Source organism: Cuculus canorus, chromosome 2 (genome assembly GCF_017976375.1).
Source record: "Cuculus canorus isolate bCucCan1 chromosome 2, bCucCan1.pri, whole genome shotgun sequence".
Taxonomy (NCBI): domain Eukaryota; kingdom Metazoa; phylum Chordata; class Aves; order Cuculiformes; family Cuculidae; genus Cuculus; species Cuculus canorus.
Window position 1 is genome coordinate 156,029,627 of NC_071402.1, and position 24,607 is coordinate 156,054,233.

Genomic DNA, 24,607 nt, shown 5'->3' on the forward strand with positions numbered 1-24,607 from the left:
TAATTTAGCAACACAGATAAGGACTAAAATCCTCCCAGAGCCTGAACACCACAGGCATTTCAGAGGAAACATCAAAATGACAATAAAATACCATTGTAGCAACTTTCCATGCTCAGCTCTCATTTTGACAAGACAACTAAATACAGTGCACCACCATGTGGCAACGTATCAGGGAATGGCTCAGGCACCAAGAGCTGTTTTTTTCCACCTTCGAAATCTGTTACTATTTGTTAAAAATAAACCTTAACAATTCCATCTTAGTACTAATAAGCTCCTCTTTAACAACTTGTCACAGCTTCATTTATCTCAGAAGCTAATTTTTAATGCATCTGGATTAGTAAAATATTTTTACTTGTAAAGCACAGTATTTACCTAAAAACATCATTGCCCCATGAGCAGAGAACAGCTATTTCTTGCCAACTCTGCTCCTCCCTTGCACAAGAGAAACTGGGTTACACTGTACACTGAGCTTCTTTTGAAACATAAATACAGTAAAAAAAAAAAAAAATAAATCAAGCTAAATGCTGGACTCACGGCTGATTAAAAGCTTCAGAAAATCTTGGAAAACCCCCAAACACTTGAAGGTATTCACAGTAGTATTATTTAGCAGTTGCTCAGCTACTGTAAAACTGCTTCTCTCCAGCTTCACAATATGAAAAAACGTACTCTTTTTAACCACAAGGAACATCAACAGAAGGTCCCCAAAAGCCTAAGAAAACCCCAATTCCCACAGCCACTACATTCCTGGAACGTTTTCCTGCAGCCCAACGCTATGGCTGGAGGAAAAAGGTTTTCATTAAACCAGACAGCCCTTGCTCACATAGCACAGCACTGTTGTAATTCACTGCATTACAAAATCTCAGAAGATAGGCTCAGGTGAAGCTTGTGTTCGCTAAATAAAGAGTTAAACTAATTATGCCTTAACATATTTGTTAGCCATTTTGTACTGGTCCATTCAATTCAAGCTGAACTAGCCGTGAAGGCTCACTTTAGACACCAGTCTCCCATCAAGAATCTATCTGGACTCCCCATCTCCACTTCTGGCTCTCTCGTAGCTCACTGGACCTAAAGCCTTTGCTAAAACTGTTAGGAAATCTAACAGAAAATAGGATGACGCGATATGCAGCCACACAAGGAAGACAGGTAGCGCAACGGGTTTTCCCAAGCTCCATACCTCAAGCAGAGGGAAAAACCTGTACAGAGATACAGAGCAAGCTGCACCCTGCTCCCAAAGCCCAGCACGGACAGACCTGCAGCTCTATTCCTGCAAAAGTTGCTCCGGCACGATTTGGGAGGCTCGCCACAGAGTGCAGAGTCAATCCACAGCATGCACTTCAACCACATTTAAAAGAAATACTGAAAAAACATTAATCCACCTCCTACACTGAGACTATCTGAAGTCTCCTCCTGCCTCCAACTCCAGCTGTGCTCCTTCCACTCTCCCGCAGCCCACCCTTGCCTACGTGCAGCCCAAAAAAGCCCATGCCATGCAATTAAGACCATGGTGATTTTCTCCTGAAGGCAAACCAAAAGCAAGAACACAATGCACATTATGCAAGTTACTGCATAGTTATGCAAGTTAGATGCATATTTTCACTACACGGCGTAGCTCGCTCTACCGAGGACTCTGAAGACACTTGTTTGATACAGAGGCTTACTCCAATTTTGAGCTGTCAGATCTTCCTCTACTTGTCTCAACTGGCTTTTTTTACATGAAAATTTCAACCAGCTGCTAACAATATTAATGAAGCTCTTCCAGTACGTACAATAATACAGGCCATTAATACCACAACAACATCTGACATGTAAGTCTGCTCCAAACCAGGTCTTAGGAGACATCATAAGCACAGCACCAGCATCTCATTTACTGTAGATACCCCATGCATAAGACTGCCAAAACCGAGGAAAACATCAGGAATTTCCAGTGACAAACAAGGCCTTGCGGTGTAAGTATCCCTTCACAAGCGATACAAATTAAAGAGAGTTCTATGAGCAGTCCTATGCTGAACAAAAATATAATTTTTCATCCAAGCACTCCCCCAACCTGATGTTTGGGGGTTTTGTTTGTTTAAACCTACCTCTATACTTTTTCTGCAGGCAGCACCAGTGAGCGGAGAAGACATAGATTTCACCTACAGCCTTGCATTCCAAAGTAACAGGGAGTGACTTCTCATGCAATACAGGACCCCTCACTATTTACATGATGAGCCACGCAGAAATGGAAGCTTTCTGGATACTGAAAGCATCGGTTGCAGAGGGAACTATCTCAATCTACCGTTTTTAGAAGACCACTCAGAGGTCTGTTACACACCTACCAGGCAACATCACCACACATTCTTATTTCTTATTTCTGTCATTTCTCCCCTTTTTACCAGCACCGCCTGTAACAACCCATGAACTCCACATCCAAACAACTTCCAAAATCCAAAAGCAAGCACGCATAGCTGCCTAGAACTCAAACCCCACCACTTATCCATACCTTTCCCACTGCCAACTGCAAGGACACAACCCCTCACAGCCCCAAACCCCTCTGAGCTTCCAAAATGAAATGAAGTTAAGGTCAATTGTTAACATCTAGACTTTGGAGGAGAAATAGCTCCTTTAGCCAGGCTGGATTAATCTTATTTTGGAGTAAAACGCAACCCAAGTGTGATGGCTTATGCAAGCAACAACTATTTATCTACAGAGTAAACAGAGCCTGCTTTTAAAAGCAGCCCATGTTTCTTTCAGAGATACACAAGAATCTTTGAACAACAAACCTGAAAGATTAACAGATTCTGAAATCTGAGGCAGGCAGAAATACAGGAACACAGACAGAAATCAGGAAACCCTTTTTTTTCAAAAAAAAAAAATGGAGTGGAAGGGGAATTAAAATCTTTACAGCTGGGATTTCAAAGCCCTCCAGCAAATCCATCACGGGCACCTCTTGCTGCCAAAGGCCAACCTTACAAAGTTACCCCACTGGCCCTCAAGGAACAAGAGCTTCTTATTCAAATAACTGCTGATTTACCTCGATATTTAAACACTGTAACTGAAGTTCCCAGCTGTATCCAGCAAGCAGTTCCAGAGACCTTCACAACTACCTTCATCCCACAAAGAAAGAATGCCAAACCCCCACAAGCTCTCTCCACTATTCCCAGCGGGGTGAAGAATGGAAGTTGTTCCTAGGTGCATGTTTAAGCAGCGATTTCCAGCAAGAAAAAATAAGGCATGGAGAAAGAGAGACGGCAGCTCACCTTTATCCTGAGTGCAGGAGAGGATCTCCTCCTCTTTGGGGTTAGTCACCTGGGTGATAATGGACGGGTTGTCCATGGAAACAGAGTGAGATTTCACCTGGCTATTTCCCTCCCAGAGGCAGGCTTGTGTGCGGGGTCGGAGGGGTTGTTTGTTTGTTTGTTTTTGTAAAAAAAATCAATATTTAAAAAGAAAAGCAAAACGAAGAGCAACCCCAGCTCCTCCAGGAGCGATGGGGGGAAGCACCGCGCTCAGGGGCCGCGCAGGGAGCGCTCCCACCGCCTCCTTCTTCTTCTCCACCGAGGAACGGGGGGGGCAAACCGAGCCCCCCCCCCCCCCTTCCCCTCCCGGTAAAGCGGATCAGCCCCGAACACCCAAACCCCACGGGAACCTCCCGAGGTGGGAAGAGCCCCTTTCCCGGGATCCCAACGGAGCCTCTCGAGGTGGAGAATTGCCCCCCACCCTCCCCCCTTCTCCCCGGGATCTCACCGGAGCCTTCCCTCCCCCCTCCCCCGCCTTCTCCCCGGGATCTCACCGGAGCCTTCCCCCCCCTTCTCCCCGGGATCCTACCGGATCCTCCGCCTACCGAGGCGGGGAATTGCCCCCCCTCGGCTCACACCGAGCCCCGCATCCACCCGAGCGCCCCCCCCCCAACCCCTTCGATGAATCCCCCGGTGCAGCCCCCTCCCACCCCCCCCGCTCCCTACATGCTCCCCCCGCCTCCGCCGCCCTCCGCGCTTATCTCATCCTTCCCCCCTTCCCTCCCCCCTCCTTCCCGGCTGCAGATTCGGCGGAGCGACGCCGGGCCGCCCCCTCCTCCTCCTTCTTATCCTCCTCCTCCCGCCGCCGCCGCCGCGAGGAGGGAAGCTCGGTGCGCGGGGAAGGAAGGGAGGGAGGGAGGGGGATAAAGGGAGGGGGGGGGGCCAAGCGGAGCCGCGCTCCCCCGCGCTGCGCAACAACCCCGCCGCTGCGCTCGCCGCCTGTCAGCCCGCCCGGCGCGGCCCCGCCCCGTCCCGCCCCCGCGCCGCGGGGCGCGCCAGCACGGGGGCGGGAGAGGGCAGCGCCCCGGCCCGCCGCGCGGTAAACAAGGGGGCGGGGCCGCGGGCATGGAGGGGGCGTGGTCAGGGAGCGATGGGGCGTGGTCATGAGGCTGGAGCGCGTCAGGATGGCATGGGGGAGTGGTCAGGAGAGGGGCGTGGTCGGGCGTGGGGGCGTGGCCAAGTATGGGTGGAGCGCCATCACCGTCGGAGGGGGCGTGGTCAAGGGGCGGGGGCGTAATCAGACTGGGAAGGGGAGTGGCCAAAGTTGTTGGGGCGCGTCAGAATGAGATGGGGCGTGGCCAAGACAAGATGGAGCGCATCAGAATGAGATGGGGCGGGGCCAACGCTGAATGGAGCTTGGTCGCAGTGGAAAGGTGGCGTGGCCAAGGCTGGATGGAGCGCGGTCAGTGTGGGAAGGGGCGTGGCCAAGGCTGGCTGGGAGCAGTCAGAATGGGACGGGGCGTGGGCAGAAAGGGGTGGGGCGTGGTCAAGGTGTGGAAGAGGGCGTGGTCAATGCTGACATGGTCATACTACGAAGGGGCGTGGCCAGATGCCTGCTATGGCGGGAAGGGGGTAGGGGGAGGCCATTGTTGCGTGTAAAGGGCTTTTCTCCGGGCCGCGAGGAGGGGGCGTGGCCTCGCGGAAGGGGGCGTGGTCAAACACACCCCACCTCCCCGCCGCAAGGCGCGGGGTGGCGGAAGAGGGGTTGGGGTCCATGTCTCTTTCATTGCTGGGCTGGGCGGGCTGGTTCCTTTCCTCTGGGAAGGAGATATGGCAGCGTTAGGTTTGCGGTTGGACTCGATGATCTTAAACGTCTTTTCCAACGTGAACGACTCCATGTTTAATGGGGAGTGAAATGTTTTTACAGATGGCCACAAAGTGTTCTCCAGAACTAGAAGGTACCAAGGGCAGCCTTGGAAGCTTCTCTCGGCGAAAACACTCTTTTTTTTTTCCTGGAGTGTACTAAAAATTCTTCACAGTAAGAGTCATTGGGTACTGGAACAGGCTGCCCAGGGAGGTGGTCGAGTCGCCTTCCCTAGAGGTGTTTAAGGAACGGGTGGATGAAGTACTTAGGGACATGGTTTAGGGAGTGTTGGGAGCGGTTGGACTCGATGATCCAATGGGTCCTTTCCAACCTTGTGATTCTGTGATTCTGTGATTCTGTGATTCTGTGATTCTGTGAAAAAACATGACTGGCTCTCCAGGAATTCCGCATGCTGCTCTTTGCCGGTGGCTGGGAGCATCCCTTAGGAGATGGGTTGATGTGTGCAACCCTGTTCGTCCTGCCCTCCTCAAGTGCCTCCAGTTGGCCAAGAAACAGGACACCACCCGGGACGATGGCTCCGACAGGGCTGCCAGAGTTAACTTCACAGAATCATAGAACGGTTTGGACTGGAAGGAATCATGTGTGAACCTCATGAGGTTCAACAAGGCCAAGTGCGAGGTCCTACACCTGGGTTGGGGCAATCCCCGGTTTCGATATAGGATGGGGGTGATGTGATTGAGAGCTGCCCTGCAGAGAAGGACTTGGGGGTGTTGGTCGATGAGAAGCTTGATATGAGCCAGTAACGTGCACTCGCAGCCCAGAAACCAACCGTGTCCTGGGCTGCATCAAAAGAAGCGTGGCCAGCAGGTCGAGGGAAGGAATTCTGCCCCTCTATTCCTCTCTTGTGAGACCTCATCTGGAGTATTGTGTCCAGTTCTGGAATCCTCAACATAAGAAGGATATGGAGCTGTTGGAATGGGTCCAGAGGAGGGCTACAAGGATGATCTGAGGGCTGGAGCACCTCACGTACAATGACATGCTGAAAGAGTTGCATTTGTTCAGCCTGGAGAAGAGAAGCCTCCAAGGAGACCTTATAGCGACCTTCCAGTACCTGAAAGGGGGCTTTGTGAAAGCAGGAGAGGGACTATGCGTGAAGGCTTGTAATGATAGGACGAGGGTCAATCGGTGTAAACTGGAGAGGGGCAGATTTAGACTAGACATAAGGAGGAATTTCTTCACCATGAGAGTGGTGAGGCACTGGCACAGGTTGCCCAGGGAAGTTGTGGCTGCCCCATCCCTGGAGGTGTTCAAGGCCAGGTTGGATGGGGCCTTGTGCAGCCTGATCTAGTGGGAGATGTCCCTGCCCATGGCAGGGGTTTTGGAACTGGATGGTCTTTAACGTCCCTTCCAACCCAAAATATTCTATGATTCTATGAAGCTTATCTAGTCCAACCCCCCTGCAGTGAGCAGGGACATCTTCCACTAGATCAAGTTGCTCAGAGCCCCAAATTAAAAGAGAAAGCCTTCAAGAAAGCATGTTGGTGCATTTAATGCAAATGAGGATTTACAGCCTCTTTTCTCTCCCGAAAACCCCCAAAAAACCTAATGTATAAAGAAGTCTCCATTGCAACCCTGCTACAAAAAAAAAGGACAGATGTAATTTTAAATTCCATTAACTAATTGGACAAAATCTTTCTGTAGCTGGCATAGACCCTGGCAACAAAATTTTGGTAATATTGCTTACAATTATCTTATTTTGCCCTAGGAGAGAGAGCCATGCATGCATTTTTAGTATATGTAAATATGTATGTAGCTCTGAACATTTTGCTTTAACGCTAGCAAAACCACGGCATTTCAGCTGCCAAGCTGAGTAGCAGAACTGACCACTGTGTTTAATGCCAGCAGCTGTTCTCTTTGTGGTGCTTTACAGTAAAGGAAAGCTGCGGGTCCAGCCGTGAGGAATTCCCAGTCTGTGGTAGCACCACATCTAGTTTCCAGGGAAAATTACTTAGAGCACTGGGGCCTCGTTTCACTCTCTGCGAGTGAAATGTGTTTAAATGTTTTACTGGGAATCTTCAAATCACTCTGTTTGTTTAATGTAGAAAAGGGCATTCAAAAATGTAGCTGTGTTTTCTCTCACAGCACTAACACTCCCTAAGCAGCAGTATATGCGGAGATACCAGTATTGCAGGTTTCTGGGACTTGAATTTTAGGTTTGCCCGTCCTATGACAAACACTTGCACAGGGAATGAGTGCGATGCCACTGCTTGCTCTGCATCCAATTGTGCAAGTTACAACCTGCTCTTTAGCTTTGGCTTCTCAAGACAAGAGCCTTACGGTTGCAAACTGTCCCTTATGGGTTAGATGGGGCATGGATGAAAAGGAGTTAGTACATGTTGGCTGATGGAATTAGTCCTGCTACCTGTAGAGGTTGAGAGCTACTGCTCATAAGCTATTATGAAGCTTTATCACGGCAGAGTTATGTTGTAATCCAGCAAGTGCTTGATCTTTTACCCACCCAGGCACTGGAGGCATTTCTAATTATCTGTGGGTTAATTTGCATAGAAGCTTTTGCTGAAACAATAAATTCATACCTCTGTTATTATTTGGTATGAGTTTCTGTATCAATATTTATATTTGGATAAAACTGAAGTAGCTTCCCACTAGCGTTAAGACAAAAGGGTTTCTTCAGAGCAAATTCAAGAGTCATCCAGCACTAAAACCATCTTCCACCTCTTTGCAGGGAAAGGGCAATTATAACGTGGTAGGAAGACCTGTGCTGTAATGCCTCTTTTCTATGCAGAGATGAGGAGATGTAAACATCTTGTCTGATGAAGAGCACATTTTGCAAGGCTCAACACATATGATAATTCACCTCGAACAAAAGCGTTATGTTTGTTTTAGGTGTTGGTAAGATTCTTTTTGCAGTTTACACTGTAGGACTCAGGTCGAACAGCTAGTTGTTTACTCATCTTATTAAAGAATTTGGTTTTTGCTTCAGTTTAGAGGAGGAACTGCTATTTAGGGTGAGACCTAAAGTGGGAATAGGGTGAGAGAACATGCCAGGAGGGGATATCTGTCCTAGTGCTTGTACCTTTGCTGCTGTCGTGCTGCCTCTCTCACTCCTCCAGTCTAAGGTGGAGAGCAGAAAAACCAGATACCAGCAGCACACAGGGAGCTGAGGAATGTCCATGTGCAGAACAGTGGGAAGCAGAATGGAAGTTTCGGAAGCTCAGCTGCACTTTCATTGGCAGCACTGCTGTAACGTAGGAAGCAGGTCCCTTCCTCTAAGCCATGTTCATCCTTCTCCACCCACCTCACTGCAATTGCTATACTGGTTACAAGACAGATGTACCAGAACCAAGAGCAATTAATTCCTTTCTGGTTTTACTTTAGAGACACTGAAGTGTGTACAGTTTCTTCTGTCTATGTTTCTTTATATGCTACATGAACTAAATCCTAAATAATCCCATGGAACAAGTGAACAGTTTCATTTCGGTGTTGCAGATGATACAATGTAGAGGCACAGATGAAACAATACTTTGCAGGAAACTGCAGTACAAGCCAGTAGGAGATGCAGATTTTCATCATGGCCCCTGACATTTGTCCTTGCCACTAAAACATGTCCCCCTTTCAATGCCATAGGATGTTTTATAACATGGAAAAAAAATGTTTTTTAGCAGAGCTGTTCTACATTACAAGGAAGCATTTATTTTCATTGATATCAGTTCAATGAAGGCTTGACCCTGGGCCCACAATGGGAATTTTATCCTTGACTTTAATGGAAGAACAATCAAGGTCTTACAATATTACATCCTAAAGAAAAGAAAATAGTGCAGTTTGTATCAGTAAGATGAATGTTTCATAGTTAGTGTAAGCTGCTACATACTTGCAATAAATGGTTTATTAGATTGATTAAATGTCTTAACATCACTTCAGCTATTAATCAGTTTTGGCAGCTGTTTGTTGCTTTGTATACTTCAAAGTAATGGAAATTATACCTTAATTATCTCACTGCAGTTTGTTCATTGTTTCCTAAATAGTGCCATTATGATGGTAAACTGCAACAGTAAAACAGTGTCAATACTGAGTTATGGACTTCCCATTTTATGATGCATTCATAAAGTTAACACAATCTGCTTAAAACGTAGCTGTGATTTCAGTGCCATGACTTATTTGATGTGGCATAAGAGATTTTGATGAGAAAACAGTGGAGCATTAACTGTGCAGGGACTCTGCTCTCACCAGAGTAAAACATAGCGTATTCTCTGTTGGAATATATATGCACATCAGAATTTATTAAACTAAGACTCATGTGATCATTTTCAGTTTCACCAAATGCTGTGAATTTCAAAGATTCTGTGCCTTTGTATGCAATGTATTTATTTCTTTTTGTTGATGTACAAAGAAATGAGAAAACTCCATGGATACTGTCATTTAGAGGTCACTATTGTCGTTCCACAGAAGGCTAAGAAAGTGCCAAATCAATCAGAAGAAAATGGCTGCTTTTAATATTATCCTCAGATCTGCCAGCAATTTGCAAAGTAGCAGTTGCATAACAATTTCCATTCTAAGTCCTTTTTTCAGTCAACTGTAACTACACCTAACTTTAACATTATGAGTTGTCTGTTTCAGGCTGAGTTGTTTGGAAGGAATCGGTATTACTGTCAAGCCAAGAAAGATTCATGAAACCTGCTTTCAAAAACCGTAGAAAAAAAACGTAGAAAAAACCGTCTCCCTTCTTGATCCCTGATAAAAGGATAAAAGTTTTTTTGGGAAAAAATAACACCGGAGATTTTGTGTTCTTCATTGTTTTTATTATTCTCTTTGATTTTTCTCTGTGGTTGTGATAACGGAAAATGTGGCACCTTAGCTTGGGTTAAATTAGTGCTGAAAATAAGTGAACGGTTTTGTATTAGCATTAACAATTTTTGTTCAACCCCAGATTCCTATAGACTCCTAATCCAGAAACTTTGATTAAGGAACATAGCTAAGATAATGTGTGATTGTGCCAGATGCTAGACACCCACGTGGCAAACAATGCCTGAAAAGCACTCAACCCAATGTGCAGCAAACATATAATTAAAAGGCCTGCCCATAGTTTTGGTGCTCAGTGGAATTCAACTGGCAACCAACAGGTGGAAGGCTCTGTAGAGCTCATCACCTGCTGACCTACAAGTGACATAACCAGTCCTCCTTAACACAAATGATATGCCTTGGCCAAAGAGCCTGCTTTTTGTGGCAAGCAACCAAATCCTGTTCCAACCTTTTCAAAGGCTGGCAAAGTCTCCCGTTTACTGGGTGTCCCAGTTGCATCTTCAGTTTCATATGGTTAAGTTGAAGGAGTTTCTTTGCCCTAAGGTGCTCATCAACAACTTAGAGCTGGAGGAGAGCTGCCACCAGAATTCAGCTGGCAGAGACATTTGTGAGAAAGCTTCCATGTGGTGAAAACCAGCTGACGCAGGGCAACTATTTAAATTCTTTAGCCTAAATAATCTGAATGTTTCAAACTACAGAGGCAATACCAAAGGGCCAGAAACAACTATTTAGAAGGCAACAGCAACTTCAAGAAGTGTAATTGCTTGACTGTCTGCAGCCTTAGACCTTGACCACACTGTAACTTTTTGGTCAGTAATGAGAGGTGCGAATTCTGTGTCATTGAGAGACAACAGAGGGAACATAACAACAGTAGGAAGACTGAGAGTGTTGTCTTGTTTAGCTTAGAGAAGAAAAAGCTCTGGGGAGACCTTATAGCAGCTTTCCAGTATTTCAAGGGGCCTACAGGAAAGCTGGGAGAGGCTCTTTATCAGGGAGTGCAGGGATAGAAGAAGGGATAAGGTTTTTAAGCTGAAGGAGGGGAGATTTAGATTAGCTATTAGGAAGAAATTTTTTATTGTGAAGGTGGAGAGGCACTGGCACAGATTTCCCAGAGAAGTCATGGATGCCCCATCCTTGGTGGTGTTCAAGGCCAGTTTGGATGAGGCTTTGAGCAACTTGATCCAATGGAAGGTGTCGCTGCCAGTGGGGGGGAGGGGTTCAACTGGATGATCTTTAAAGTTCCTTCCAACCCAAACCATTCTATGATTCTGTAATTCTATGACTGTACTTTTGTTTCACTTGAGCATAGCAGTGGAATGGGATTAAACTTGGCTTTGCCCTTTTCTGCTCACCCATTGTGAGCCTTCTGTTCTTCAGTATCCTACTGTAGCATTCCTACTGATATGGCTGTAGAGGCTTGGTTTCCATTTCAGTTTTACAGGTTGTCGGATAGTTTATCTGCGAAACAGATATAATAACAGCTAATCTCGTCTTATGGTTCTGTGGCTGTTTATAACCCCTATTAATAGCAACCATGGAAAGCCTGGGAGTAGATTTTATAGGGCACCGGGGTAACCAGTTACTGCACATTCCCCGGAGGCTATATAGCATCAAGTGTAGCAGCTTGTCCTTTCTGACTAGGTCATGATCATCTTAACTCTGGCATTTCCTATCTTTTGGGGATTTGACTTTGTGCTCTTGGTATTCAGGAAGAGACACAACTCTTATGCAATTGATTTTGTTCCATGATTTATATGTGCAAACGTTCCAACTGATTTCTAAGAAGAGGCTCCACCTTGTGCACCAGCTCCAATGGGTATCTTCACAGTGCTTAAAGGCGATCTGCTGAATTGGCTGGACTTTCACTGGAGGGAAATAGGATAGGCACATGATGTTTTGATAAGTCCTAGAGGTTGATACTTTTAAATGCTTCTAAGTGTTCTGAATTCTCATTTCAGCTGGTGGTACCCATTCTGAAAAGTGTGTGTTTTATCCTCCAAATGTGGGAAATAGTACTGCAATACCTGATTCAGTAAGGCAATGACCAACACAATCGTTGTCACAGATAAAACTTGCCTCCTTGAAACAAGACAACAAATACCATTCTCACTGATGGATACATGGTCGGATTGCTGAATTACTAAGAGCAACGGTAGATGCATTCCATGGTAGTGGCGCAGTTATACTTTCCAATTAAGCACAGTAAATATGGGAAGATGATTGTCTACTGAGGGAACCAGCTGATGAGCCGTGAGAAAGTCCTGGCTTTGTGGATGGTGAAACTGGATAAGAAAGGCATGACAAAGGCCTGAAACCTCCCTTGGAAGGTACTTCAGGTCATCTTGGCACACTGAAGTGTAATTTATTGTAGAAGTCACTACTGAAATCATTGGTGAGAGCTATGGAATACAGCAATTGTATGAATAAAGGCAGTAGAATTTGACCTAATTAAGAAACAGAAAAGGAGGAGCGAAGAACATGAAAGGACTTGTATGATATCCTGTCATCTGAGCAAACCGATAATCATGATAAGTAGCCATCTAATTTTTTTTTTAAAGGACTTCTCAGAAGAAAAACCTGCTGACTGTTGAAAAAAATAAAATCAAAATTATTAAGAATTGCAATGAGAAGTAGTAGTCAGTGACTAATTTTATGCCATTCATTTCAAATTGCATAAATGGTAACTCGGCTTTTGGCCTCATGCCTAGTTCACCTGAGAACCCATCATTGCATCATCATTGAGAGTCTGTTGGCCTTCTTTTTTAATTATGGGCTAGTTTTGGAAAGTGAAATGCCTTCTTTAGTCAAGGCTGATACTAGACTTAACTAGCAGTGAATGACTACCGCAAAAAATGCTAGCATGAAAAAAAAATCCCTCTTTAAAGTCTTTGGAGCTCTGCTTAATTTCCATTCTGATGATTAATTTTATTGAAATTCTGTTCATATGGCTGCCGGTGGAACATGAAAGTGTCAAGAATGTGAAAGAGCATTTCTCATCTGGTGGGTTGATCCACGTGGCTGGAAGTGTAGAAATCAGTGTCAAGTGTGTAGGCTTAACTGAGGAAAAGAGGAGAGAGTATTTGCAGATGTAATGAAAGGGAGCCTTGGGCGTGTATGAATTCAGTAACAAACTATGAGGTGAGGAGTGGATGGAGGATGTAGTAAGGCAGAGGAAAGGAAAATGGACCACAGAAAAGGTAGAAAACAGGAAATCCTTAAATAAAAGTTCCTAACAACTCTCAGCATTTCAATCCTAGCAGCTTTCCGCTGGGGAATTTCCTGGTGGCTCATTTCAAATGTAGGATGATCTTCAGCACTTGGTTGCTGGAGAGCTGCAAAGAAACTTGGCAGGATTTATTGGGGAAAAGAACTTTACATCATAGAATCATAGAATCATAGAATAGTGAGGGCTGGAAGGGACCTTAAAGATCATCTAGTTCCAACCCCCCTGCCATGGGCAGGGACATCCCACTAGATCAGGCTGCCCAAGGTCCCATCCAACCTGGCCTTGAACACCTCCAGGGATGGGGCATCCACAACCTCCCTGGGGCAACCTGTTGTAGTGTCTCAACACTCTCATGGTGAAGAAATTCTTCCTAATGTCTAGTCTAAAATAGATATTGGAAAAGCAGAGATAGTTTAAAGGAGATCTGTGACTGCATTTAGGAATAATATTATTCTTTTCTCAAGTTGTTCCTTCTGCTGCCTGTTTAATGCAAAGGAGTCCAGTGAACACGAGGGGCTCCACATAACTTTGCTTTCCTGAATATGCAAAGCTATGGAGGTGCTGCTGCCTGACTGAATCATACAATCATAGATTCACTAAGTTGGAAAAGATGTTTAAGATCAAGCCAAATTGTACCCGTCCACTACTGAATCACATCCCTAAGCAAAACTGGTTACTGGTGACTCCCAAAGCAGGAGACACTGACCATCCCCAAAACAGTTTGGAGTAATATCCTACACTTTTCACTGTGTAATTTGTATTCCAGTCAAAGGGCCATGAAACAGGATCTCTGATAAATATCTGCAAATAATGGAATGGCCTGAGCATCAGGAAGGTGCACTTATGTAGGATAGCCAGGATGAAACTGAGGTTTCTCAGTCTGTATTTCCTGGTCTTATCACCCACCCATCAGAAACAGAAGCACTGAGTGGCCTCCTGGTATGCACTGTGAGCAGACATGAAGGACTCACAGAGTGTGTACTATTGCCTCATGCAGAAGCAGTGCAATCCTTTATCAAGAAGGTGCCAAGTGTAAAAACGTAACTGATGGTGTGTCAGAGGGTCAATGGGAAGCCTCTGCTTGTTTATTTTCAAAGCTGCCATCCCAGCAGGATACTACTGAACCAAGATTCTCACATAAGCCATTCCTAACTTGAAGCCTGTCCCAAGCAACCAGCTTAATGAGTGCCTTTCCTGTCAAAGACGTGGCTGAAAATGGGAGCAAATAGATTGAATCCCTGTTAGCTGAAGACATGTAGGCAGACATCACACAGTTGTAGAGTGTTGAGTGCTCCAGAGACTGATATGCTATGTTAATTCAATTAATTTTTGCTTCAGTTTGGCTGAAAGATCAGCCCTCTAAGTACAAATATCTCAAGCCGAACAATTTTTTCCTTGTCTATCACAGTAAAGTGTTCTGCGTGTGATTGTCTATCAAACGTTCAGCTGCAACACGTGCATTTTTATGTTCTCAGATGATTTTCTCCAAGCTTCACTTGACAGCTATTCTGCATTTCACTTTCCCTTGGGTCAATAAATGAAATGTTTTCCTTGCATCCTTGCATTACATTCAGTTGGGGAGATATATGCTACTGAGTACAAGCCAAACTGGTGTTCAGAGACTATGATAAAACTGGAAAACAGTATCATAATATGTTGGTCCAAGCATCATTTGCAGTGCTTTGCCCCTGGCTAGTCATCCCACAGCTCTGTGTAGCAGGCACGCATCTTGCTCCATTTGCATGCAAAGAAGACTTTGATCTGCCTGGCATTTTGTGTGAAATTTCCCCTTGGCTGAAGGCCCTGTGCAAGATCCATGCACCATTTAAGTTCTTTACCCATTAGGTTTTACCTGAATAGTTAAATAATTAAGGCAGTCTGTTGTCCACTATATTGATAAATGAATTACTTGGCTTCCATTGGCTGCTATTTATGTGACTGTGTGGGTTATTATTTGCAAGTATTCATGCAACTCCAATGACAAGTGGAAGCGCCTGGGTCACGGAGTGATAGCATTTTTGGGGAGAACTAGGATTTGACCTCCCATGGAACCCCCTAGCTCTCTCCCTAAAGCTGAGGGGTTGGGTTTTATTTGCAGACTGCCTGGACTCGGGACAAAACCAACAAACAGCTCTAGGACACCTGCTTGACCTGTACTGCTTTGATTTAGGGAAATTAAACTATACCCCATAAAGAGCTGAAATCCTGCTGCTTTTGGGAATGTTAGTTCAATGTACTCGCTCAGTGAGTTGGCCTGGTAGTTTACAATTCAGAAACCCTGGAGCATTTGTGAATTGTGAGGGAAGTACACTATTCATTATCTGCTGTCAGGCATTCATCATTCCAGTGTAAGCTTCAATCCTCTCATCAGGATGCAGAACATTACTTATGACCAGTCACAGGCCATGAATAATGGCTTAACGAAATGAACAGTTCTCCAACAATTCAGACTCGAGTTTGTTAATCAAAACTATTCAGAGCCAGATGCTGGCACCCCCTCACACACTGAATACCACCGATCCTCAGAGCAGTCTCTTCGGTTTTAATTGCATTTATGGTTTAACAGGCTATTTATTTTTCTTTTAGTCTAGCTGACCTAACTAGCTCACGGGAAAAGCTGGAGTTGGCCTCCACCAAAACCAGTAGTTCTTGTCTTATTTTACATTAGCACTTGCTGTGCAAAATCACTTTGACAATGATGATGCGTCTGCGTGTCTTTTCCTTAGCTTCATCAGATGGGATATCCATCCTGGTTACCAGCTAAGCAAGGATTTAAACATATATTTTATTCTTTATGTGGCAAAAGTAAGTCAAATAGCACATTCTTTATGAGACCTTACGCACAGCAGTAACATATCATGACTGTATTCTTCCATGTGTAGGATTATGCACTGCTCCAGTCAGCCTCCCAGCTGAGGTTTCACACCACCATCAGTTCTCTCCTGTATATTGCCAAACATACTTCTGGCTCCTGGAAGATGGAATATATTGGTGTATTTGCAGCCCAGTCCCGAAGTATTCCTCTACAAATGTTCAAGGCAGCTGGTAGCTTGCTCTCTCCTCCCCAGTCGTAGGAGGTTTCTTACATTTTTTACTATTCTGAAGTGTGCCAGGGAAGCTGGCAGTGTATTTCCAGAACCAGGGTTTGATTAAGTTGGAACATTTCATTTATAAAGAGCTTTCTGGGTGCTAAGGTAAAGCCCTGGAAATATTCAACTGAATCTTTCTCTTCAATACTCTCTGTGTGTTGTAAAGCACAGCCTTGGCTGTGACAACACGTATTGGGGAAGACCTCCAAGAGTGGTTCCCCAGCACTGATTTGGGGCATCAGATTACCGGCAGATGTGAAGGTGGTAGGATATGTCCAGGATCGTGGATCACGGAATCACAGAATGGTTTGTGTTGAAAAGACCTGTAAGATCATCGTCCAGCTGTAAATTTAACACTGCCAAGCCCACCACTAAACCATGCCCCGAGCACCACATCTACATGTCTTACTCCCTCTAGTATTCTTGGGCAAAGACTCCCAGTGGAGATTCTCAGGGATGTGTGTACCAACTTCCATGCAGTCAGGCTCCTCTATGTGTTTGAACAGAACTCTGCTTTTTGTTTTACATACTCATTTGTAAAATCATTTTCAAGACATAAACTTCCATAACCAGTTCTTCTTCCTTGGGATCATATTTTGAGAAACAACCACAGTATTTTCACCCCTGGAATGTATTTCTCCATGTGATTAAAAGTCATTCAATTTCTAATGGTAAATCAGTGCTGAAAATGATGAAGAAAAAACCCTTCTCGATTTGTGTCAGAGGATCTCTCCATCAGCAACGGCTGGTGCAGGGGAGGCGCAGCTTGCTCTGGATTTTTTTTCCAGCATATTACGGTCTGAGGCACTAGCTGCAATGAGTGGGAAGGGAGGAGCAGGGAAAAAAGGGAGGAAAATGTAAAGACCCTAATCTAGGGAGAAGCTAGGAGTGCTTATCTCTCCCTCTCCCTCCTCTGCCTTGCATTCACTACCACCAGCTTTTCATCATCTCTATTTGCCCTCAAGGCTGTAAGTGTGGGCATATGTGGGGGTATAACCTGATACATGTTTTTGTCTACTTTTGAGAGTTTTCAGCAAATTTTCATTTTGGTAATTTCTTTTCTTCAGGCCAATGTTCTTTATTAGAGAAAAAAGAGGAAAAATGCAACCCAAACAACATTTCAGCTTCTCCAGCAAAGTTTCTATTTTGATTTATTGAAAACTTGTCTAACCAATTATTTATATTTTATCCATGAAAGACTCAAAAAATTTCATCTGAAACAGATATTTCCATGGAAACGTCCATCTTTGATGAGATGTCATTCCTCAGATGTTTCAGCTGAAGAATTTTGTCAGTTCTGGCAGAAAGAAGGAGTGGGGGGCAGAACAAACAAAGACCAAGCTCACAGGAAAACATGCAATACTTCAAGTTAATGGGCTAAAATGTCAGCTGGTAGACTGCCATAAAGCCAGAGAAGTCAACCAGTCAACCGGAGTCAGTGGTGCTATGCTAATTTACACAGAGGATCTGGCCTTAGAGTTTAATAGAACCAGCCTAGCAAGCTGTTTCTCCACTTACCCATCCTCCTCACTTTTTAATAAGCTCTCAGTCAGACTTGGTCTATCCTTTAATAATTCACTGTTCTCTCTTCACGATCTTTCTTCCTTCTCGAGAGATAATGGGATGGGATTTTCTGCTTGCAGCCCTCACAGAAATATCATAGACAGGTTAAACTCTACACAGCTGGCTACTGGCTTCTAACATATCCCTTGTGCCTCTTTCTGGACTCAAATATCCATCTTCTGTTTGGTTTTTACTTAGCCGGTGCCAACTGACTTCAATGCTATTTGCTATATATTATAATATAGCATATTGTATTGTAATCTATGGATCCTGGGATATTGAAGTATGAAGACCACAGAGCAATCAATTACTTTAATGGGAGCTCTGTGTGTCTGGCCGCAATTCTGGAAAGCAGATCTATGAGACAGCTCTAGGACACAATCCAGCTACTGCACCAAGAGACTGCTCTACCGCAGAAGTCACTATTTCTTTCGTGCTCAGAGCCAAATAGGTATTTAGAGTGCAATTGGCAAGATGCACATTATTATTTGGTGTTTTTGTTGTTATGTGTAACTACAGTATGAATGATCACGTGTAACCGTGCAGTCCTATATAACAGGTGGCTGTATGAAATAAATGCTTGATGATATCCAATTCCAGAGCTGCAAGTTTCTCACTCTGTTCCCTTGAAGACAAGATCCAATGTAATGGATTCTGTAAGACCTATCAGACTACTTTAATCTAGTTCTAGTGTCTTGGTGACCACGTCATTCCCTCTCTGCTACTTGGAATGACAGAATAGGGAAGTGTTGATGCAGAAAAACTCCCTTGCAGACCTTAAAAGGCTCATGCATCTTTTTTTTTTTTTTTTTTTGGAAGATCCTCATTGAAATAGGACTGACACCTGATTGTCTGCTGTAGAAGTAAATAGTTTTGACTCCCCAGAGAATGTGAGCCCCTATTTTCAGTGATGTATTTCAAATGCCTCGGTTCGTTGTGCCTGATCTTGATCACATGGAGGAGCGAAGACACCGTGCAAAGTCTGAGATGTCTTCTCTGTTGATTTCTCAGAAGTGCTTTCTTGGAGCAAGCCTTTTGTACATGTTTTTCCGGAGTAGCTGAGATGCTGATGGATTGCCCCAGGTACAGAGCTGGTAACTGCCTTTTCCAGAAAAATAACAAGTAATGGATGTAAATGGTTCCCTTACTGAAACTCTGTGGACTGTATTGATTAAATCAACCTTTTGGAACAACAGAAGTATGATAGATATCTTTTGAATTTCAGCTCAGCAACTTGACTGGCATTTTTGTTTAATGACTTTTCCTTATTTGTTAAATTTAATTGATGGTTATTGCATTTATTTCTAAAGAACGTTGCTTTAATTAAAACAAAAACCTCTGCTCTACGGAAATTAATATTCACAATCTATATGGCACAAAAGGCTATGTGGTGAACATAGAGAATAATTAGTAGCTGTAGGAGGACAACTTATTAGAAGATGATTAAGAATATGCAATAAAGGAAATAAACTACAAGGAAATTGAACCAAGAAATTTATGAGTGAATAATTGACCTCTGAGCAAATACAAGCATTGTCTCAACAGACACTTGTCGTATTGTTAACAACTCAGTATTATAGAACATTAGCCACCTTTTAAACTAACCAGTTGTTTTGGTATTGGCCACAACGCACTCTCTGGATTTGCCTTCCTATTTCATAGAGTGATTGCTTACTATATGCATAATGCTATAAATGCACATGGTGCCAAAGCTTTGGAGTAGGTGGAAGAAAGGTCATCATTTGTTAATAATATGTGTAAATCTGCCCCTAGCCAAAGGAAATAGTTGTAGGGACTAACTAAATCTGCTTCCAGAATCACGCTGTTAGAAACAAGAGCAAAATTTTATCACTACTACCAAATGAATGCAGGTCTTTTTCTACCATGAGGGCATTGGTCCAAAGTTGAGATTTTCAGAATTGATGGTGAAGTTTCTAAAGGCAGTTTCCAAAGTTTCCATTTTCCCTTAGATTGGGTGACTAATTAGGAATTGTGAATTTGAAGACTGTAGGTTAGAGTTGTCAATCTGTTCCCGAGATCCATAGAATCATAGAATGGTTTTCGTTGGAAAAGACCTTAAAGATCATCCATTTCCATCTACCCTGCCATGGGCCAGGACACCTTCCGCTGGATAAAGTTACTCAAAGACCTATCCAAACTGGCCTTGGATGCCTCCAGGGATGGGGCAGCAACAGCTTCTCTGGGCAACCTGTGCCAGTGCCTCACCATAAAGAGTTTCTTTCTAATATCTAATTTAAATCTTCCCTCATTCAGCTTAAAATCATTACCCCTGCACTCCCTGATAAAGAGCCCCTCCTCAGCTTTCCCAGAGCCCCCCTTTAAGTAATGAAAGACTGCTAGAAGGTCACCCCAGAGCCTTCTCCAGGCTTAACAAGCCAAAATCTCTCAGCCTGTCCTCATATGGGAGGTGCTCCAGCCCTCTGATCATCGTCACGGCCTCCTCTGGAGTCCCCATCTCTTCCAAATGAGAGACCTGACAGACATGAGCAAATACGTTAGCCAGAAGAGTAAAGCTGGTACTGGTTGCATTTGAGAGGGAGTTGACAAGAACTGTGAGTTAAGGGCCTTTAACCTGAATGCTATAATGGAGTAAGTGGGGTCAAACCCCCCTGAGGGCAGACTAGGTTCACATTTTGAGGTTTCAGAAATCATAATGACAAAAAATATGATGGAGGTGTTTGTTTATTGAGAAATATTTGTATTACAGTGATGCATAGAGAATGAGGCATAGTGTCTGTATAGTAAGGATAAAGATGGTGTTTTCATTCTAGAGAGGTGACTTATTCCTGCTGATTACGGACCAAACACATTACTAAATTATTGCCCGTTTTGCACCAATGAAACTGATAACAAAGATGTGATATCAGTGGAGATTTGTCTTTTCTACTTCTTCCCACTAAATGCTGGTTAGCGCACCAAACATTTTTTACATCACAGAATAGAGACCAAGTAGTTATCTAGAAAATGTAATGATCAACTTCAATATGTGACTGATTGAATCAGGTGAGTAGTGTGAAAGATGAGGTTCACTTGCTGGCCTTGGCCCCTTTATTTGGCAAAGAGAGATAAGAAGACAAAGCTCAGTTTTATCAGGAGTTAACAAATGACTGAGCAGATGAGAACTTCTAATCAGCTCTTTATTTCATTGTGATCCAAGTAATTAATGGAGTGTGTCTGGAGGTGGTAAAAGACCAAACGTAATACCTTACCTATCCTCCGTTTCATCTTTGCTGGAACACAGAGTGGTGCTCCTGGGAGGTGCTCTCAATATCAGTGAAGACCAGGTAGAGCCTGAGGGTTTGAAGGGAGCTGAGAACACAGTCCTTTAGCCTCCTCTGAAAGTCTTAATATACATAGTTACGTACACAAGTCTGTACTTACAGTCCGAAGTCCCACCTTTGGCTGCAACAAGTTCCCAACGAGTTTGGGGAACTGAGGTTATGAGCCATAGAAATGAAATCGTAAGCTTTATCCCGAAGGGAATATGTGGATATGCTTCACTTCAGCACAGCTTTTATCTACAGTGAACATTTTTTCTTTATTTCTGGGTAAAGATCAGCCTGTAAGCTAAAAGCAAGTAGTCCAGAAAAAAATGATCCAGGCTTTTTTCCGGTGATGGCAGAAGGTTTTAAAGGGTACATCTACCATATTGAAACAAACAGTGTTAACACCTAGGTACAGTTGGACTCAATGATCTCAAAGGTCTTTTCCAATCAAATTATTCTATGATTCTATGATTTTCCTTCTATTTTTTTCCAGTTATTAAAATGATCCCTGGCACAAATTTTGGCCCAGGCCACATAGAGCTGTCTCAAACAGTCTCTAGTCACTGTTTGGAAGTTCACATGGATGAGGGACCTCTCCCCATAGGCAGGTTGGATGAGGTCCTCCTTTTTTGGAGACAGAAGAACTGATAGTATGGACACAGCTGGACTGTGGTGGTTGGCCTCTGGACCATAAACTGCTCCCTGGCAGAATTTAGTCCCCTGGAAGAAGTGTAGCTGAAACTTGTTTGGCTATACTGAGGCATTCAGGGGAGATCCTCACTCGGTTACTTCCTCACCTAAGAACTGAGATAAGTTGTAAGAGGAAGAGGGAATATGCGAGATCTTTTACACAAATCATCAACATTGAAAATGACAAAACTGTTTGGAAGATCTGACATCAATTGAATTGCAGTTTAGCACTTTCTGGAGCATTCTGCTCTTTTTTCTTTTGGAGGTTTTCAGTGTTTGTGGAAGATAGAGGTCATGATGGAGAATTTGGATACAAGAATTGAGGGTATATTTTGAGCCTCTGTGGCTGTGCCCTTTTTCAAAACAAACAAACAGCAGCAAAGTCATGAAGGCCGGGTTCAAACTGCAGGGTAAGACTAAGATGCAAAAGGAGGGAACGGTGCAGATTCCAAGAAAGTATCCTTATCCACCCCATCTTACAGGTCAACACTTATGTATTGGTCTGAGTAGGCGAACATGGTTGTAGGTGCTTTCTGGAGGTGAGGACAGAGTTGTACAGAACTAGAAATCTGACACTGGATGAGTTTGATTCTGAAGATCCTAAGAAGGGACTTCTGGGGAGGTAGATTTAGCTGTATGGGCGGGGAAGCTAGAAACTATGTGGTTACAGAAATCCAAAGATGCAAAGAGGATTATCCATAGGAAAAGATCCAAAGAAGAAAGGGTTAGGCTTGCTCAATCAGGGTTAACATTTTCTAAGTGTTTAGATACTGGCTTAAATGTTCTGCATTCTCAAGCAATGTTAAACATAGTGGATTCTTTTCGTTTTTACTGACACAAATGAGAAATAAATTTCTCCACTCACTTGAGCTCCTACTGCATGCAAGATCAAAATCAGAGCCAGAGGCACTTGGAGTTTGAAAGTAATGTTTTGGGGTTTGATGTCTATTTTTTGCTGCTTCTATTTAAAGCAATCATAGCCAGGGCTGGAAATGAATACAGTGTCTCTGAAGAGGTGAATTATTCCCAGACAATCTGTAGTGGCAAGAGTGTGATACCTTATGGGCTCGTAATAGACCATCCTCAGAACCCACATGTTGAGCCAAACTCCATGAATTTATACAACCCCTCAGGGCTGAATTTAGCCCATTATAACGAAGTGATAATATCATTGGAAACTATTTGTTTTTGCCCTGTGCAGTAAGTTGGATACTATCATACAGTATAAATTAGGCAAAGCCAAGGTATTTTAGGCTTTTTTTTTGGCATTAAAGAGTTTCTCAGTCCATGCTTTTCTCAAAGAGTTCCCAATAGCACTAATTAGTGTGCATTAATGATGACTGAAATTCAGGGAGAACTAATGCAGCATGTTAGGAGTACCTGTGGTGACTTCAGAGCCATGTCCTACTGGTTTTTGAAGAGAGCTCTGTGTTGTGGTGGTATGTCGACCAGTGACTGATGAGACTTTACTAGCAGCAGTGATTGTCAGAGTCTCAGTGATACAGAGTGAAGGAAACACAGGGAAAACTCTAAGCAAATTTTCTACTCAAGTCTCTTGCGTGGGCCACCTAGGGCTGTTCAGTTACATTTTGACTCATGTACATCTTCTCTTCTGTTCTAGGTTATGTGAAGACCTTTCAGGGTTTGCCTGTGTCAAGGCAACTGTGTGATTTAGACTTTCAATTGAGGAAAGAGTGGAAGTGGCAAAGGTGCTTAGGCTGATATCAAGAATCCATGCTGGAACTAAAACAGATGGCCAGCCCCCTTCCCATGATGGAGAGCGGGAAGCTAAGAAGCAGTTGAGATATCTGCTCTGTGGGCTACTTCATAAACTTTCCTCTCAATTTATCTTTCTATTGATCATTTGTCTTGTGACTTTTGACCATATTAAGATCCCAGTATGTGTCTCATGAGCTCAAGGGTATCGGTCACCACTGGGGTTTAGCAACACAAATAGGACTCATTGAGTTTTCATGAAGACCTCCTAAACACACTCAGTGTCTCTGAATCACAGTTCCCTTCTCCAGCTGAGGTGAAGTGGGTGAAGGTGGATGCCCTGCTGACATGTAACAGTTTGCCAGGGTGCTGTTCTCCTTTGTTATTATTCCCGTGGCAACAATAACAATCATTTGACACATCATCCTGCTTGATGCATGCCTAAGCTGTGCTGCGCTGGCATTAGCCGGCTTTACACCTGCTGAATAATTGCGTTCTAGCTAGCTTCAAGATCAGCGAGCTTCAGCCATTCTGAGAACGGATTCACTGGAGCAAAACATCCAGTTAAAGAGAAAACCAGCAGGCAACGAGCTGCTGAGTCATTACACAGTCCTGCTCGGTAGCCTTACACCAACGCCGAGGATCAAAGGTGAGGTGACCTTGTGCATCAGAGACGAGGCAAAGTCCTCTGCAGCGGCTGGAATGTGCATTAGCTCTGGAATGCAGACAGGCAAACACCGCCTCTATTAGCAGCTGTAAGCATGGATCTAAGGTCATCTGTGTCTAAGGGGAAAAAGCTCCGCGTGTGTTCAAACCTCAGAGAAGTCAGTGGAGAGACTCCTATCAATTGTGAATTAGGTGCTCAGAAAGAGTATTCTTAGATGTGTTCTTCTGACCAAGACTGTGTTTAGTCTCAGCGGTGTTTGGTTTTGGTCCACTCCATTTTGAAGCTGGCTGGAGCTCCTGGAAAGCCTAGAAACCTCTCTTTAATTTGTTAAATAGGAAACTTGCATCTCATCCTGTAATTTCACAATACTCATTATAATCTCCAAAGAAGCTTTAAAATGAGTCGTGTTTTAAAGATTACTGTTTCTCATCCCATCTCCAGCCCACTCTTTTTATTTCAGTGGTCTAAATATCAAGATTATTATTTCTGGGTGTGTGTGAATCAGTGGTTC

At 43.9% G+C, this 24,607-nt stretch overlaps 1 protein-coding gene across 3 annotated transcripts in view; it reads right to left on the reverse strand.

The window, feature by feature from the left end:
* CTDSPL (CTD small phosphatase like) overlaps positions 1-3,697 on the reverse strand; it is a 90,123-nt gene extending 86,426 nt beyond the window's left edge. For 2 of the 3 annotated variants that reach the window (XM_009558283.2, XM_009558278.2), the window contains exon 1: positions 3,237-3,697. In XM_009558283.2, the coding sequence (XP_009556578.1) occupies positions 3,237-3,312 (76 nt within the window). In that variant the 5' untranslated portion in view covers positions 3,313-3,697. The remainder of the gene's footprint in view (positions 1-3,236) is intronic. The other variant, XM_009558281.2, reaches the window with a different exon arrangement.
* Positions 3,698-24,607: the final 20,910 nt, after the last annotated feature.